The sequence below is a fragment of the Eucyclogobius newberryi genome, unplaced genomic scaffold (genome assembly GCF_026437365.1).
Source record: "Eucyclogobius newberryi isolate DKJ021-1_F unplaced genomic scaffold, fEucNew1.0.hap1 SCAF_7, whole genome shotgun sequence".
Lineage (NCBI taxonomy): Eukaryota > Metazoa > Chordata > Actinopteri > Gobiiformes > Gobiidae > Eucyclogobius > Eucyclogobius newberryi.
Window position 1 is genome coordinate 31,422,986 of NW_027316389.1, and position 16,568 is coordinate 31,439,553.

The following is a 16,568-nucleotide window of genomic DNA, read 5'->3' on the forward strand; positions in this document are numbered from 1 at the left end:
ATAACTTATATTTAAGATTTATCCAATTTGGCCTTTTTTCCCCAGTTTGACAGTTTTGGTGACTTTTATAATTGTACTTTCTGCTTGGACATGGGCTGCAGATATGATGACATAGGTAGAGGTAATGCCATAAGCCTTACTTAGCAACCGTTTTGTTAAACAAGAGCCGAAATCCCTAAACATTACATAATTGCTCTCATCTCAATTTATATATTTTTTCAATTTATTTGTACGCAGGTTTAACTATTATATTTGTCATCTGACAAATATAATACTACCTGATGAATTCATTTTTCAATATTTTGTTTAATTGTTGTTTAAACTGTCAGAATGGAAGTTCAGAATGATTCTGAACTTCCATTCTGACAGAATCCGATTCAGAAAAGGTTTATTGCCATTTTCAGTGAACAAAAGTCACAGCTAGGAACTTGCTTTGGTGATTTGGTGCAAAATAGAACAAATAATAATAAGAGCAAGATATATCAAATAAGGCAAGCATTAAAGCAAAACAATTTAAATTAGCTATAAGATAAACATATTGTGTACAAATACTATGTACACAAAATGTACAGTTAAATTTACAGATGTAGTGATTGATGTTCTTGTGGCAGGAGGTTCTGGTCCGGATGGACCGTAGCCTCCTGCCTGAGGGGAGTGGCCTCCTGCCTGAGGGGAGCGGCCTCCTGCCTGAGGGGAGCGGCCTCCTGCCTGAGGGGAGTGGCCTCCTGCCTGAGGGGAGTGGCCTCCTGCCTGAGGGGAGTGGCCTCCTGCCTGAGGGGAGTGGCCTCCTGCCTGAGGGGAGTGGCCTCCTGCCTGAGGGGAGCGGCCTCCTGCCTGAGGGGAGTGGCCTCCGGCCTGAGGGGAGTGGCCTCCTGCCTGAGGGGAGTGGCCTCCTGCCTGAGGGGAGTGGCCTCCGGCCTGAGGGGAGTGGCCTCCTGCCTGAGGGGAGTGGCCTCCTGCCTGAGGGGAGTGGATCAAATAGTCCGTGTCCAGGGTGAGAAGGGTCAGCTGTGATCCGACCTGCTCGTCCCAGAGTCCTGGAGACATACAGGTCCTGCAGAGATGGAAGTCTGCAGCCGATATCACCTTCTCAGCAGAGCTCACAATGCACTGTAGTCTCTGTTTGTCCCTGGCTGTGGCTCCAGCGCACCACACGGTGATGGAGAAGGTGAGGATCCCACTTGAGGTCCTGGATGATGGTGGTGCCGTGGAAGTGGAAGGAGTCTGTGATAGTGAGGGGGGGCTTGGGGGCTTTGACTTTCCTGAAGTCCACGATCACCTCCACTGTCTTCTAGGCGTTGAGCTCCAGGTTGTTACCGCTGCACCAGGACACCAGCCGGTCCTTCTCCCTCCTGTGGACAGACTCATCCCAGTCTGAGATGAGCCCAATGAGGGTGGTGTCGTCTGCAAACTTGATCAGTTTTACGGAGTCGTGGCTGGAGGTGCAGCAGTTTGTGTACAGGGAGAAGAGCAGGGGAGAAAGTACACAGCCCTGTGGAGCTCCTGTGCTGATCCACCTGCAGGTGGATTGAGCAGGCAAATTGAGCTGGGAGAGCTTGTCCTGGAGCAGAGCAGGGAGGATGGTGTTGAATGCTGAGCTGAAGTCCACAAACAGGATCCTGGTGTAGGTTACCGGGGAGTCCAGATGCTGCAAGATGAACCGGAGTGCCTGAGAGACCTGTTGGCTCTGTAGGTGGTTGAGGGAGACCAGGACCTAAAATGACTTCCTGACTACAGACATCAGCACCACAAGCCTGTAGTCATTAAGTCCAGTGATCTTGGACTTCTTGGGGACAGGGACAATGATGGATAACTTGAAGTAGGCTGGGACACGGCATGACTCCAGGGAGGTGTTCATTTTAAAGTGTATATGACTTTAAACAAACAAAAACTGCCCTAAACCTAGCCTGGGAATCTGGAAAGAGCATCCACACATAGCCTGAAGTAATAGTTTTATCATATCATTTATAGTTTTTTATTTAACAGTATTATTATTTATTTAACAGGAAAAGGCCATAATTATCACATTTACTCAAAGTATACAGTGGTTTGCAAAAGTATTCATACCCCTGGAACGTTTCCCAGAGTTTTATCCTGTCACGACAACAAACTTAAATAACTTGTATTGGTATTTACAACAGCACACAATGATGATGTAAAAAAAAAAAAAAAATGGTACATGATTTCCAAATTAAGAGAAAAAAATAAAATAATATTGAAAAGTGCAGTGTGCAAAATATGCAGCGTTTTCCTTGAGTGAAACCAATTGTTTTCAAAAGTTGCTTGATGATTGCTGAAAGAGTCCACCTTTTTGTACTCTTATCCATCCATTTTGGTTAGCTTTATCCAGTACCAGGTTGTGAGTTTCCTGACATTATCATAACTATTAAAACAAAATAACTTAAAACACTATGCAGCAGTTAGGAGCTGAGTAATGCAATGTTATATAGAACCTAACCATTATTTTGTGTCAAGGATTTCTGAGACCAGACACCAGATGGCAGCAGTGCACAAGTTATAGATAAGATAACCTTTATTTGTCCCACAATTGGGGAAATTTCAGTGTTGCAACACATATTTGGTACAGAAACAGATGAGGCACAGAAGTATAATAGTAAAAACTGATTTTTCTTTCGGCTGAACAGTTAAAGACAGGCAACGTCAAACTCAACAAGATAGATGAGTGAAATACAACGATTTGATTTATCTTACCTGTCGCTTTGCCCTTTCTTGCAACAGAACGTCTTCTTTGGGGCCTCCTTTGATAGGGCTTTGCTTCTGAAAGCCCAGCAAAAACTGCTGTGTGTCCTGTAGAGAAAATGTAATAACTATAATAGTGTTTTAGTTCACAAATGTAAGCTATAGTAAACATGTCACCGTCTCCACTTACCTTGGCTGTGCGGACCAGCAGGGCCACTCTCTCGGTCCTCAGGAGCCTGCGGGTCAGAAAGCCCTTTGTGACAGCGACCAGCAGGTGGAGGTGGTGCTCCAGGTGCGGGACAGTACTGGGCTGTGGGTGAAGAATGAGGACCAGAGGGGAAGAGGGAGGAGAATGCTATTACCATCAATGACAAGATAAGATAAGATAAGATAATCCTTTATTGTCCACACATGGGGAAATTTCATTGTTGCAACGCAGGTAGATACAGAAGGAAAAGGACAGATAACTTATAGGAAGTTTAAAAAACACTCTTAATAGAAGAACTCTTATAAACAAAAACTCCTATAGACAGAACCTCTCATTTCCTAATAAGGAATGGAGGGGAAAAATAAATAAAGATAAAAAATAAAATAAAATTAAAAATAGACATCCAATAAAATCCATCCAATTGTCCCACAATTGGGGAAATTTCAGTGTTGCAACACATATTTGGTACAGAAACAGATGAGGCACAGAAGTATAATAGTAAAAACTGATTTTTCTTTCTTATCTTCATGACACAGCTGTTTTTATTTATTTACTTATTTTACATTTGTTACATAGGCATAAGGTTATTACAAGTAGATCACTAGTAGATACTTTATTGCAGCAAGCAGATGGCCTTGGGAAAGAAATCATAAATGGTATATAGTCTAAGTGGGACATTAAGATTAGATTAGTTGTGCTGTAATTATATTTTCTTGTATGTACTACTTGTATTTTTTCTTTGCTCACTGGTCCTGCCCTATATTATGTGTGCATTATGTTTTAAAAGGGCATAAGAAAACATAGAATAGTGTACAGTATTTGAAACAGGATATCATATATAGATCATTTTTATATTTACAGAGTACAAGGATAGTGAATATGATTTTTAATGGCCTTTGCATCACTGTTCCCTCTAAGCTAACAATTGCTCCAAACAATTGCTCCAAAGGTCTCTACGTACAGGTCTCTAGGCACACAAAATAAAAATTCAGTGAGTGACAGGCAAGTGGCTGGACTGATGGGTAAGGCTGTAGAGGAGGCGAGCCCCGTCAGCCCCGCCGACCCCTGCCTTGGCTGTGTCTGCCCTGAGTACACCTGTGCCGGACGATATTTCCTGTATCACCACTCTCCGGGACTGGGGTGCTCCACGGTACCGTCCTGCACAGGTCTCTCGTCAGGACTGATAAACAGCTAAGGCAGGGGGGGCTGACTCACCTCCTCTACAGCTCGGTCCACACCGGCCCATTTACATATCAGGCCACCGGGGAAAATCCCTGTATGCCAGTCGACCCTTGACTTTCACTCAATGAATGACATTGTTATTAGGAGCAAACAGTGGGGCCAATTAGAAAGGTGTCATCGGATTTTGGGGGTGTAAGTGCTCTGGGGGAATCTCTGAAGATATGGCCTGTACTGTCCTGGATTTCCGGGCATGTGCTTCGTACTCGTCTCGGCTCTGTCGGGCCTCTCCACTGTCTTCTTCTTGATCCTGGTGAGAAAAGGAAACCGTTTAAAGCCGATGACACTCAGACATCATCCAAGAAAATAAAGATTTACATGTTCTGCAGTGTGAGTTTTAATTTTCTTCAAATTAAGAGGAATTCGGCTGCTGTTTAAAATGTTACAGGAAACTTTTCTTTACAGACGTTGGGCAAATATATAGTATATCAATCTTACATTAAACTTCTATTTCTCTCCAGTGACTTTGGTGTTGCTGCAGATAAACTCTTTGCTCTTTTTTGGCCTCCAGATCTACTCCACTAAAACAGATTCAAACAATTCATTTGGTTAGAAATTGTAATTGTTTATACATCACATTTTACATTAGATCAATTATTGTCAATAAAAAGGCATCAACTAATACCAGCTGAACGTTGAATATATCATACATATTTACTCTTACTAATCCAATAGTAAAGATTCTACCTGGTTTTGGTAAATTAAAATCCTATTAAACAGTGAATTATTATAACTGCTGACGCTTTAACATACCGCTAATTTGACTTGTCTCTTGAACTCCCTTTCCCGGAGCAGCTCTCGGTCGAAGCTGATCATCCGCATCCTCTCACCACTCGATAGACGTGAGAAGATGTCATGGATCTTATACCGTGTGTCGCGAAGCTGAACAGTTAAAGACAGGCAACGTCAAACTCAACAAGATAGATGAGTGAAATACAACGATTTGATTTATCTTACCTGTCGCTTTGCCCTTTCTTGCAACAGAACGTCTTCTTTGGGGCCTCCTTTGATAGGGCTTTGCTTCTGAAAGCCCAGCAAAAACTGCTGTGTGTCCTGTAGAGAAAATGTAATAACTATAATAGTGTTTTAGTTCACAAATGTAAGCTAAAGTAAACATGTCACCGTCTCCACTTACCTTGGCTGTGCGGACCAGCAGGGCCACTCTCTCGGTCCTCAGGAGCCTGCGGGTCAGAAAGCCCTTTGTGACAGCGACCAGCAGGTGGAGGTGGTGCTCCAGGTGCGGGACAGTACTGGGCTGTGGGTGAAGAATGAGGACCAGAGGGGAAGAGGGAGGAGAATGCTATTACCATCAATGACAAGATAAGATAAGATAAGATAATCCTTTATTGTCCACACATGGGGAAATTTCATTGTTGCAACGCAGGTAGATACAGAAGGAAAAGGACAGATAACTTATAGGAAGTTTAAAAAACACTCTTAATAGAAGAACTCTTATAAACAAAAACTCCTATAGACAGAACCTCTCATTTCCTAATAAGGAATGGAGGGGAAAAATAAATAAAGATAAAAAATAAAATAAAATTAAAAAGACATCCAATAAAATCCATCCAATAAAAACTTCCAATAGAAACATCCAATAAAAACATCCAAAAAATAAAATAAATAACAAAATAAATAATAATAAATAATAATAATAAAAATAAAAAAGACATCCAATAAAAAACAGACATCCAATTCATTTCCAGCAAAGATTCTCAAGCTCCTTTGTTGGCATCTGTTAAGGGCATCAGGCGTACAGTTAACCATTTCAATAGGATATACTAAGATGAATAAGCAGATGGTGTGCTTTTCCCTCTTGTTGATTGTACCAGTGTAGTGCTAAAAGGAAATGACAAGAGCACCGATGCACAACAACAGAACGCGCTTGTCTGAGCACTGGACACACTCACCACACGCTGATACCCCACATTTACTCCTCAGCTACAAAATAGTGCTCTACTCTGTGATACAAACCTGGCTCTGGGATTGCGGTGAGGAGATGAGAACTAACCAAAACTAATGTGTTACTGACTCGAAAAAGTAACTAGTACTAGATTACATGGGTGCATAAACCAATGCTCCTCGTTACTTTAATTTGAGTACGCGTTACCAGATGTACACCCAACTCTGCCGTTTGGACAATGTGGTAATGAAGCTGTCATAGCAACAGCAGATAAAATAGACAACAAACAAAAACTTGGATCATTTTTTAATCTGGGTGAAATAACCTACAGTTAATGAATACAAATCCTGTGACTACAAGGGTAAAGGGGTCAAACGTGTGCATTAGTGACATGAGCGAATGAATGCAATGCAAATACCAGGGAGCGGGTCGAAAAGGTCGCTGTGTCTTCATGACGGCTGGTCACGGAGCAGGGCAAGGCCATCTTGTGAAGAAGATTGCAACGCGTCGACAACTCCTAAAAGAAACAGACACAGCAGAGTGACAGAGTGAGTCGTGGATGTGTGGACAGGAAAGCGTGCGTACTTGGGAGAAGGCGAGGATGAAAAATATTGAATAGGAGAGGACAGCAAATGAGGCAGGAGTAAAAGTGAATTGACAGAGAACGAGAGCAGGGGCTGAGACACAGGAAAGAAGCGAAAGGATGAGGGAAATTTATACAACCACAGAGTAAAAATAAGTGGATCTTAAATCTTTTGGTGGCGTCAAAGTGATGGGGAGTGAATTACAGCAGCTGTACAGGAAAGATGTGCTCCGTCTGTACTCCAGGAGGATGCAATCTAATGCAAAAAGGTGGCAAGAGGGACAGAGGACCGCAGTGATTTACTCAATGTCTCCTCCATCTCTTACTGGGCGTGCCATTGTTTCTTTAAACCTACAATTAGTATTATATTGTGGGATTGTGGGATATCAGTCGATAAGCTATATTGCGATTTTCAAATTTTTCTAACCTTCTAGTGTGCAGGGATTGGCCCGTAACACCTTTATATAGACTCGAGACTATCACAAAGAGTAAAGGCCTCTGACTTTTATTAATGAGGGTGGCAAATTATTCAAAGAAAAATACAGTATATCAGTTGAACAGGGCACCTGGAGTAGTTGTTCCTGTTGCCGTCGGTGCTCGTTCTGAAGCGTTCTGATCTGATCTGAGTGGAGCTGTCTCAGTTGTTCCCGTTTTTCCATCACACTCTCGAGGTATTCCTGCCATCCCGCGGCAGCTACACATCATTTAACACAACAAATAAAGATTAATGACTGTTTTCATCCGACACAGACTAGGCCCTATGTCACAGTAGTACAGAAAGGCTGTTCTGTAATAAGGAAAAGTAACTTCTGAAGTACACTTCAATGTCTGGTTCACTTATACAATTTTCTTGAGCGGTAGTTACTCACATATGTTTTGTTTTTAGCGCTGGGTGATATGATAAGAATCAAATTGTGATCTCATCGATGTGACAATCTGCTATTTTATTGATATTGTCAGATTGTGATTCCGTGTTTCTCTGTTTGTTTCCGCTCTATGATCAAACACATTTTCTCACCCATATCTCCTATTGGTCAACCCAAGACTCTGAGTAACAGATGGAATCAACCAATTATAATAAAGTATGAGCTCTCAGAACAAGTGTATGATTTGACTTACGACTTAAAGGCAATATAAAGATACTAGGCATTTACAGTAAGAACGTATTAGTTCTGCTTATGCACAAACTTCAATCTTAAATATCGATATGATGTTGTGAAGGTCACGGCTCTGGACTGACCTTTCGGAGTGCTGGAGCTGGGTCTACTCGCGCTTTTCTCAACCTCTGTCATCTGCAGCCTACGTTTCCCCTTTGACCCCGCGCCCTGACCTTCACCTCCGCTTTCCGGGGTTATCAGTTTCTTCTCACGCCTTTGAAATTCAGATACGCTGGGAATCCATAACTCAGACGGAACGTCGTAGGCCTGATTCAGAGACAAGGAGCGAGACTTGATTTTCACCAGATGGTTATTGGACTCGGGCGATACGGAGACATTATTTTGTGTTATTTTTGTGTTATTTTGTGCTTTAGGGAGACGGGTGGACAGGGTGAATTGGGCTGCCGGCCTTCTAGTACTCTTTGTAGTTATTAATCTTGCGTGATCTTTCTTTCTGCTGGTCATCATTGGTGTAACAAGCTGTGAATTAACTGCTACTATTTCTGTCTCCATGAGTGAAGTTTTATCATGACTTCTTTTGATGCTGTCCGGCGATTGGCTCTTCTGTGAAAGGCAGACATCTCCCGAAGAACACACTGAATCGTTCTGGCTTGTGGGCGTTTGCTGACCTTGACTTTGGCTGCTGCTTGAATCCACGCTCTCTGTCAGCGTGGACTCCAAATCTGAGATCAGGACTTTGAGGCCAGACAGGTTGGACTCCAGCTGATTTATGTGTCCACTCTTTGCTGCAACACTGGGTAAATCACGCTCAACAACATTCAGAGCCGAAGTGCCACTATTGTTTTCTTCAATCTTGTCGTTTTTTATGGAAGTATTCATCACAGCGACCTTTTGAGAGTTTTTATTACATGGTGCAGAGGGGCTTTTGATTTTGCAGGGAACAGGACTCCGACAAACTTTAAGCGGTGGGATGCTGTGATATTTCTTGACACCGGTAAAAGCTGTGGTGGAGGTTTTGGCACTGCATTCTCTGCTGTTGCTCCTATTTTTTGCCCGTATTGGCAACAGCGAGGAAACATTCCTAGGCCCACTCGTGTTCACCCAGTTATTTATCTTAATTGAGTGACGGCTTTCACTACAACCGTTCATGTCCGGTGCTTGGTAATCAATTCTTAAGTGTGTCTTGCCACAGTTGTTGTCACTTTTCCTAACACTTATATAGGATCTCTTCCGTGCTTGGTCCACAATGGAACTATGGCTCTCACTCCTCTCTTGGCACTTCCTTGGTTCTGTCGCTTTGGTGAGATGCTGGTTTTTCTTATCAGACAGCATCTGCTCCTCTGACTTTGGCGGATCTTGAGCTCTTTCCTGAACATTAGGGCTTTTGGCGTGGCTACGAAGCATGCGCTGACGCAAGCGATACTCCTGAGATTTTTTAAGTAAGGCCTGAAGACTCATTCGATGCGGCAGTTCTGAGTCCTCATCATCAGTTTGAGTGTGTGTTTCTTTTTCTAGGCATTTAGGCGCTGGTACATTCTGTGGTGGGTCTGTTAGGTTATCCTTTACCTCGACTTCTTGATCATTATCAAGTGCGTAAATGTGTGTAAAGGAGCTTTCTGACAAGGATCCACTGATACTGCGATTGGGTGATGCTTGAGTGTCAACATTTGATTCTTTGAGGAGCTTTTCTCGCGTTGGTGTTTTTCTGTGAATGGTTTGAACATAGGACATTGTTGGATCTTTGTGCTTTCTGTTTTCAGCGGTTTTTAGTACATCCTCTTTGAGTCTGCACAGCTCCTTCCTTTGTTGTCCTGAGAGCTGCAACAGGCACAAAACACACTTATTTCAGACTACACACACACAACTATATAGAATAAATGAAACTACAAACTCATAATGCTTAATCCCTGTATAACTAAGACAGTAACTAATCTAATAGACAATAGCAAAAGGAGTGCAAGAGGTGAGTACTTAAACATAAATAGTACAGGCATACCGGAGGAGAAAGGATTGGTCGCCCATAGAACCGGATGAGGGAAGGTGACTTCAGGTTTCCCTCCTCATCAATCTCTTTAGTCTTTTTCAGCTGCGCGAGACGAAACTCCACAAACTCCTCGTAGTCATTCATGATTTGTAATGTTTCCTGTGGTAACGTATCGTACTAGCTGTTGTTGTTGTTGTGTTACTTTAATGGCGGTTGGCAGATACTGAAAAGGTGCATTTACGCTCTTTATCAGAAACTTTGACGATGATGTCACGCATCTTTTCTGTGACGTCACACAGCACTCCACCTTACGCATCATCATCAAAGCGTGTTTCTCTCTCTATTTCTCTCCCTTTCTCTCGCTCTATTCTTTTTCTTCTTCTTCTTTGGTGTTGTTGGAGTTCCTTTGTTCTCCAGAGGAGTCCTCGTTTGACCTTTTTAATCACCTATAACACTAATAATACTAGGCAATAGTACAAATGATCTCAAGTTTTATGGCGGTTGGTTTCCAAGTGTTACATAAGCGCCACCTACTTTATTCTTTGGAATTCTATTCTTTATGCTTTAGATTTAGACCCCCATGTTGTGTATTTTGCACATGTGAAAGGTGTTTTTATTCATTTATATCTACCTTTATCATATGTATAAATAAAATAAATGTCTTCATAGTGTCATCTTATGGTGGTACATTTATCGTACGTCATGTTGAGAAGGAGCGGAATGCAGAGGTGTGTACTTATCATTGCTTAAAATAATATTATTCAAGCAAAAGTAAAACTAGTAGTACTCAAATAAGAGTAGAAATTACTAAAGGAGTAAAAGTATTCCTGATTAGCACATCAAACAATTTACACTAACTATTACAGCAGATTAAAGTAGGATATTGGGGACATGGGACAGTAGTCTACGTAATAATTCTCAACCAATAGAATTTGTAAGAAGAAAGCCTGCACTGGCCAGAACAACAATCCTCACAAGCTGAATGGACAATAACACACGCAAACCTACCTTTAGGAGGTACAAGGTTGTTTTTTCTATTATTGGAAGTCTCCTCTGGCCAGAGAAGGTGACTACTGGTCTACCAAAGGGTTAGTACGGTAGTAGTATTTCATGATTTATTTTATTCCTTTCATATTACCGGTACTAGCATATAATGCTCATGTCATGGTATATGATTCAAGTGAGTGATTCAGTGCCTTTACTTAAGTAGATGATTTTATGTAATACTTTAACTTTAGTCGTTTTTGCTCCTGTATCTTTATTTTCTTTTAATTCAAAATTGAGTCAATACAAAATCTTATTTACAAATCTTTAAGAGGCTAAATCTAATGTGAATAATTAGAAGAGCCAGGATCTGAAAGAAATCAGATTATTCGCATCAGATGTTGCCGTCTACATATTATAACATAATAAATCTGATAACAATCAGGTTTTTGAGTGTGCTTGTAACTGCAGCCTGTGTTACTAAGTAGATCAAAGTCAATGTACCAAATATTTCATATCCAGGTCTCTTAGAAAGATTCAAAAACATTTTTAAACTTTTATTTAAACTCATATCTAAATATCTATATGCAAATACCTTTCTAAAATATGAAATTATAAATAAATATTGCCAGCTGTAAGGCCTGAGAAGGACAGCTAATACATTCAAGTTGCAACACAGAATAACATTTCAATCTAACAAACATCCTCTTTCTTGCCGTTCCACAGGAGAATAAACAACTATTTGTAGTGTGAAATTCAAATTTCTGGATCCAACCTCAGGTTCTGGTTCAGTATTTGCATTAGAGGAATTGTACCACACAATGCTGTTAAACAGTCACTTTAATGAATAAGAAAAATAAAAATGTCTTGTTATTTCAAAAAACTACTTTATCCACATGTAATAAGAGCAAGTGTAGTACATTCTCATCAAGTCATGCTAAAGAGACCAGCAACACAAATATAAAAAGGTGTGGTAAGTGGCACTATGGCTTACAGATTCTGTGAGTGATGCTGTATAAAAATGGCAGTTTGGCTTTTAGGTAAACATGTTGACAGGGAAGTACTGTGTAAAATGTTATGCATTTAATCAACATATGTTGGGATATGCAGGTGTAATATAAGGATGTAACAACATTCAGTTTCATCCATCAAAATACCAGTAATATTTATCACAATTTTGAGAACAGGATTAGGGTATTGAAGTGTTTCTATTTTCTCTACCCTGTTAAGCAATTATTGTTATATTAAGAGTGATTGTGATTGCTCTGAATAAAACAAAGCAAATTGTAATGATCAATGTAGTTCACTCTGAATTGTGTTCATCATGTCACTGCACCTAAAAAGATTTTGAAGGATTTTGCCAGTATTATTGTCTTATCATGATATTGTCCAAGTTGTTACATCCCTAATATGGACATGCTAATTTTAATGAGTCCTAGAATCACCTGATTCTAGGTGAGTGACAAAAGTGAGTGTGTCTGCCTTTGGTGCCTTTGGCAAATACTTGAAAGCACAAGTAGTTCATGGATCAAAACAAGTTGCAGAAGCAGCAGTGTCATGTAAACACTCGAGATGCCTGGAGCCTAACCTCCTCCTCTGGGTGGGACAGGAGAGGAAGCACTCTGCCATGGAGCTGGGAGGACTCATCCAACATGAGCCGGAAGAGACAGTCCTGTTTCTGCCTTAACTCATCAGCCACCTGGGCTGAGGGCCGCCAGGCCTTGAGGTTCCCTGCAAACATAAGGAGACGCACCAGCACAGCTGGAACAGTCCTGGGGTCAAACAGAAGAAGCAGAGAGGCTGGAGCCTGAAACAAACAAGTACACACACATAAGAGTACTTTATTTAGTTGGCCAAGTATTTTATCACAGTAAATATTTTTACCTGGACCTGAACAATGTCATCCATCATATCTGGATTGGATGACAAATTTACCAGGACTTTCAGGGTCTGGACCTAGAAAAAGAGCCATATGTTTAACATTTAATTGGACTTGAAATGGTCTTATATTGTCTTTTGGCTACACTTACTTGTAATGTCTCATTGCTGACAACAGACAAAGACAGTAAGAGTTTGATAGAATCTTTTAACAAGTGCTGGTGCTTGTCAGTGACTGAGAGGTTTGTCAGAAGCCTGAGTGCACACAGTTGAAGGTCAGAATTAACTGGTGATGTCTCAATAAGCTCAAACATTTTAGGGAAATACACCTAAGAACAAGACAAAAAGTACACAAGCTAATTTGGGTTCCATTATCTAGAAGGGAAAAAAGCATATCTATAAAAAGTGAAATACCGTTAGTTGTTCCTGATTTTGAATGTTCATACTGAGATTATTTAAAGCATTTAATGATTGCACTCGTACGTCTGCAGCTGGATCAGAAAGCAAACCAGCTATAATAGGAATCCCTTCATATTCACGGATGAGATTCTGGAAAATAATAAATGCAAAACAAAGAATGTCACAAAATATTGGAATGATGTGCAGATCTAGCATACCTGATTTACAGTGAAGGCAGCAGCATTTCCTAAAGTAAGAAGAATGCGGCATTTGTCATCTAGATTGTTGCTGGTTTGTAAGCAAGACAGCAGTATCTTTATGTGCTTGGGCTCCAAGTTGCCTGCTGAAATAGATACAAAGACAAAAGCACACTTTACAGATTTAGAATTCAACAGGGTAGCTATTAATATAGACTCTAAATAATACTTTATTAGCTTTGTGCAAAATCAGTAATGCTCACCTGATGCAACATCCACAGTCTTGGAAGTAACAGGTGCACAAACCACATCCAGTCCTGACACTTTTGCCAACAAGCTCCCAGGCTGAAGGTTTAGTCCACTGACATTAGAGCTGTCATTTCGTGCTCCTTTCCGGCTTTTCCTGAAACTTCCACTGCTCAGAAGTTTGTAAAGACCATAAGAAGCGCCTGCCCCAGCTACTATCCCAAGAAACGCTTTCATGTTGCCAAATCTTGGTGTAATGCTGTCACCCATGCTGCTATGAGCTAACAGCTAGCTACAAGGCTATAAGGCTCATACGCACTAGCAGAGACCTCCTGTAGGATGACCTCTGACCTCCTGTAGGATCCTCTGCACTTAACCTTAAGTGCTGTGGCCGTGAGGACTAATGTGATATGATTCTAATAATCACCACAGGATGTGTTGGCTCAGGACAGCATATGTGTAGGTGAGTGAAGAGAATGAGGCGAATGTCCACGTCCAGAAGATCTTAGAACTTCCTTTAATATTAATCTCTTTTTCTTTATTCTTTTTATTCTTCTCTGATTGCGGTGCGTCTTCTTCTTCTTCTTCTTCTTTGGTGTGTTATGGCGGGTGGTCGGTCCATAAAGTATTAGATTCTTCTTCTTCAATGGGGCTTCATTGCGGTTGGCAAACTTTAAAAGCGCATTACTGCCCCCTGCTGTAGCGGTTATGCTAGTTCCAACTGTTAAAGTATTAAAGATAAGATAAGATAAGATATTCCTTTATTGTAAGACTCGCACACATTCAAGATTTTTTTGAAAAAGAACAAGTCACTATAGTTTATAAAGAACAGACATTTTCAAAAGGCCAAGATTCAGAAACAAAGTAATGGAACAAAGTGTTTCTGTGAAAGGAGTGAATTTATGGCACGATCTTGATAAAGAAATCAAAGAATCAAGACCAATAACTGCATTTAAGAAAGACATGAAACATATAATAAGTAAGTATGGAAATAGGTTGTTGAGAGAAAGAACTGGAGATCTGTTTTAAGTGTATTTCTGTATGTAATTTTATTACAAATGTTTATTGTAATAAAATATCAATGTCAAGTACAAGTTGAAAAGGGGGCGGATAAAATAAGGCAAGGCAAGTTTATTTGTAGAGGACAATTCATACACAAGGCAATTCAAAGTGCTTCATACAACAGGAAAACAATGCAGTAAAATCACAAAGACATGACAGAAATCACAAAACAGTTTAAGACATAAAAGAGAAGAGTGCAAAGAAAATCCTTTCAGTCTTTTTTATGCACAGCTGAACAAAACTGTTTTGAGCTTAGATTTGAACATTGTCAGAGTAGAACCTGTCTCACACCTTCAGGAAGACTGTTCCAGATTTTAGCCGATGTATGTCAATGATAATGTATTCTATATGTTATGAATGAAAAAATACTAGCTTACAAACTACAAATGCATGTAAATGTAATATTATACTATAAATGAATGTAAATGTAATGTTATACTATAAATGCATGTAAATGTAATGTTATACTATAAATGCATGTAAATGTAATGTTATACTATAAATGCACGTAAATGTAATGTTATACTACAAATGCACGTAAATGTAATGTTATACTATAAATGCACGTAAATATAATGTTATACTATATATGCATGTAAATGTAATGTTATACTATAAATGCACGTAAATGTAATGTTATACTATAAATGCACGTAAATATAATGTTATACTATATATGCATGTAAATGTAATGTTATACTATAAATGCATGTAAATGTAATGTTATACTATAAATGCATGTAAATGTAATGTTATACTATAAATGCATGTAAATGTAATGTTATACTACAAATGCACGTAAATGTAATGTTATACTATAAATGCACGTAAATGTAATGTTATACTACAAATGCACGTAAATGTAATGTTATACTATAAATGCACGTAAATGTAATGTTATACTATAAATGCACGTAAATGTAATGTTATACTATAAATGCATGTAAATGTAATGTTATACTACAAATGCACGTAAATGTAATGTTATACTATAAATGCACGTAAATGTAATGTTATACTATAAATGCATGTAAATGTAATGTTATTCTATAAATGCACGTAAATGTAATGTTATACTACAAATGCACGTAAATGTAATGTTATACTATAAATGCACGTAAATGTAATGTTATACTATAAATGCACGTAAATGTAATGTTATACTATAAATGCACGTAAATGTAATGTTATACTACAAATGCATGTAAATGTAATGTTATACTATAAATGCATGTAAATGTAATGTTATACTATAAATGCACGTAAATGTAATGTTATACTACAAATGCACGTAAATGTAATGTTATACTACAAATGCACGTAAATGTAATGTTATACTATAAATGCACGTAAATGTAATGTTATACTACAAATGCACGTAAATGTAATGTTATACTATAAATGCATGTAAATGTAATGTTATACTATAAATGCATGTAAATGTAATGTTATACTATAAATGCACGTAAATGTAATGTTATACTACAAATGCACGTAAATGTAATGTTATACTACAAATGCATGTAAATGTAATGTTATACTACAAATGCACGTAAATGTAATGTTATACTATAAATGCATGTAAATGTAATGTTATACTACAAATGCATGTAAATGTAATGTTATACTATAAATGCATGTAAATGTAATGTTATACTATAAATGCACGTAAATGTAATGTTATACTACAAATGCACGTAAATGTAATGTTATACTACAAATGCACGTAAATGTAATGTTATACTATAAATGAATGTAAATGTAATGTTATACTATAAATGCACGTAAATGTAATGTTATACTATAAATGCATGTAAATGTAATGTTATACTGTAAATGCACGTAAATGTAATGTTATACTACAAATGCACGTAAATGTAATGTTATACTATAAATGCATGTAAATGTAATGTTATACTGTAAATGCACGTAAATGTAATGTTATACTACAAATGCATGTAAATGTAATGTTATACTATAAATGCATGTAAATGTAATGTTATACTATAAATGCATGTAAATGTAATGTTATACTATATATGCATGTAAATGTAATGTTATACTATA

The 16,568-nt window shown here is 38.9% G+C and overlaps 2 protein-coding genes across 2 annotated transcripts; both read right to left on the bottom strand.

Annotated features, from left to right (window-relative positions):
• Positions 1-4,178: 4,178 nt before the first annotated feature.
• On the bottom strand, positions 4,179-8,630 carry LOC140348508 (uncharacterized). Its single transcript, XM_072434441.1, has 8 exons — positions 7,874-8,630; positions 7,200-7,327; positions 6,469-6,567; positions 5,283-5,402; positions 5,105-5,200; positions 4,913-5,029; positions 4,586-4,668; positions 4,179-4,397 (listed from the first exon to the last, which is right to left on the bottom strand). Exons 1-8 carry the CDS (start codon positions 8,628-8,630, stop codon positions 4,265-4,267), a joined length of 1,533 nt encoding a protein of 510 aa, XP_072290542.1. The 3' UTR covers positions 4,179-4,264.
• A 3,545-nt stretch (positions 8,631-12,175) lies between these two features.
• Positions 12,176-13,776, bottom strand: armc10 (armadillo repeat containing 10). Its single transcript, XM_072435837.1, has 6 exons — positions 13,457-13,776; positions 13,215-13,339; positions 13,012-13,146; positions 12,750-12,926; positions 12,604-12,675; positions 12,176-12,526 (listed from the first exon to the last, which is right to left on the bottom strand). The coding sequence occupies exons 1-6, from the start codon at positions 13,707-13,709 to the stop codon at positions 12,275-12,277; spliced, it is 1,014 nt and encodes a 337-aa protein (XP_072291938.1). The 5' UTR covers positions 13,710-13,776; the 3' UTR covers positions 12,176-12,274.
• Between the last annotated feature and the right edge of the window lie 2,792 nt (positions 13,777-16,568).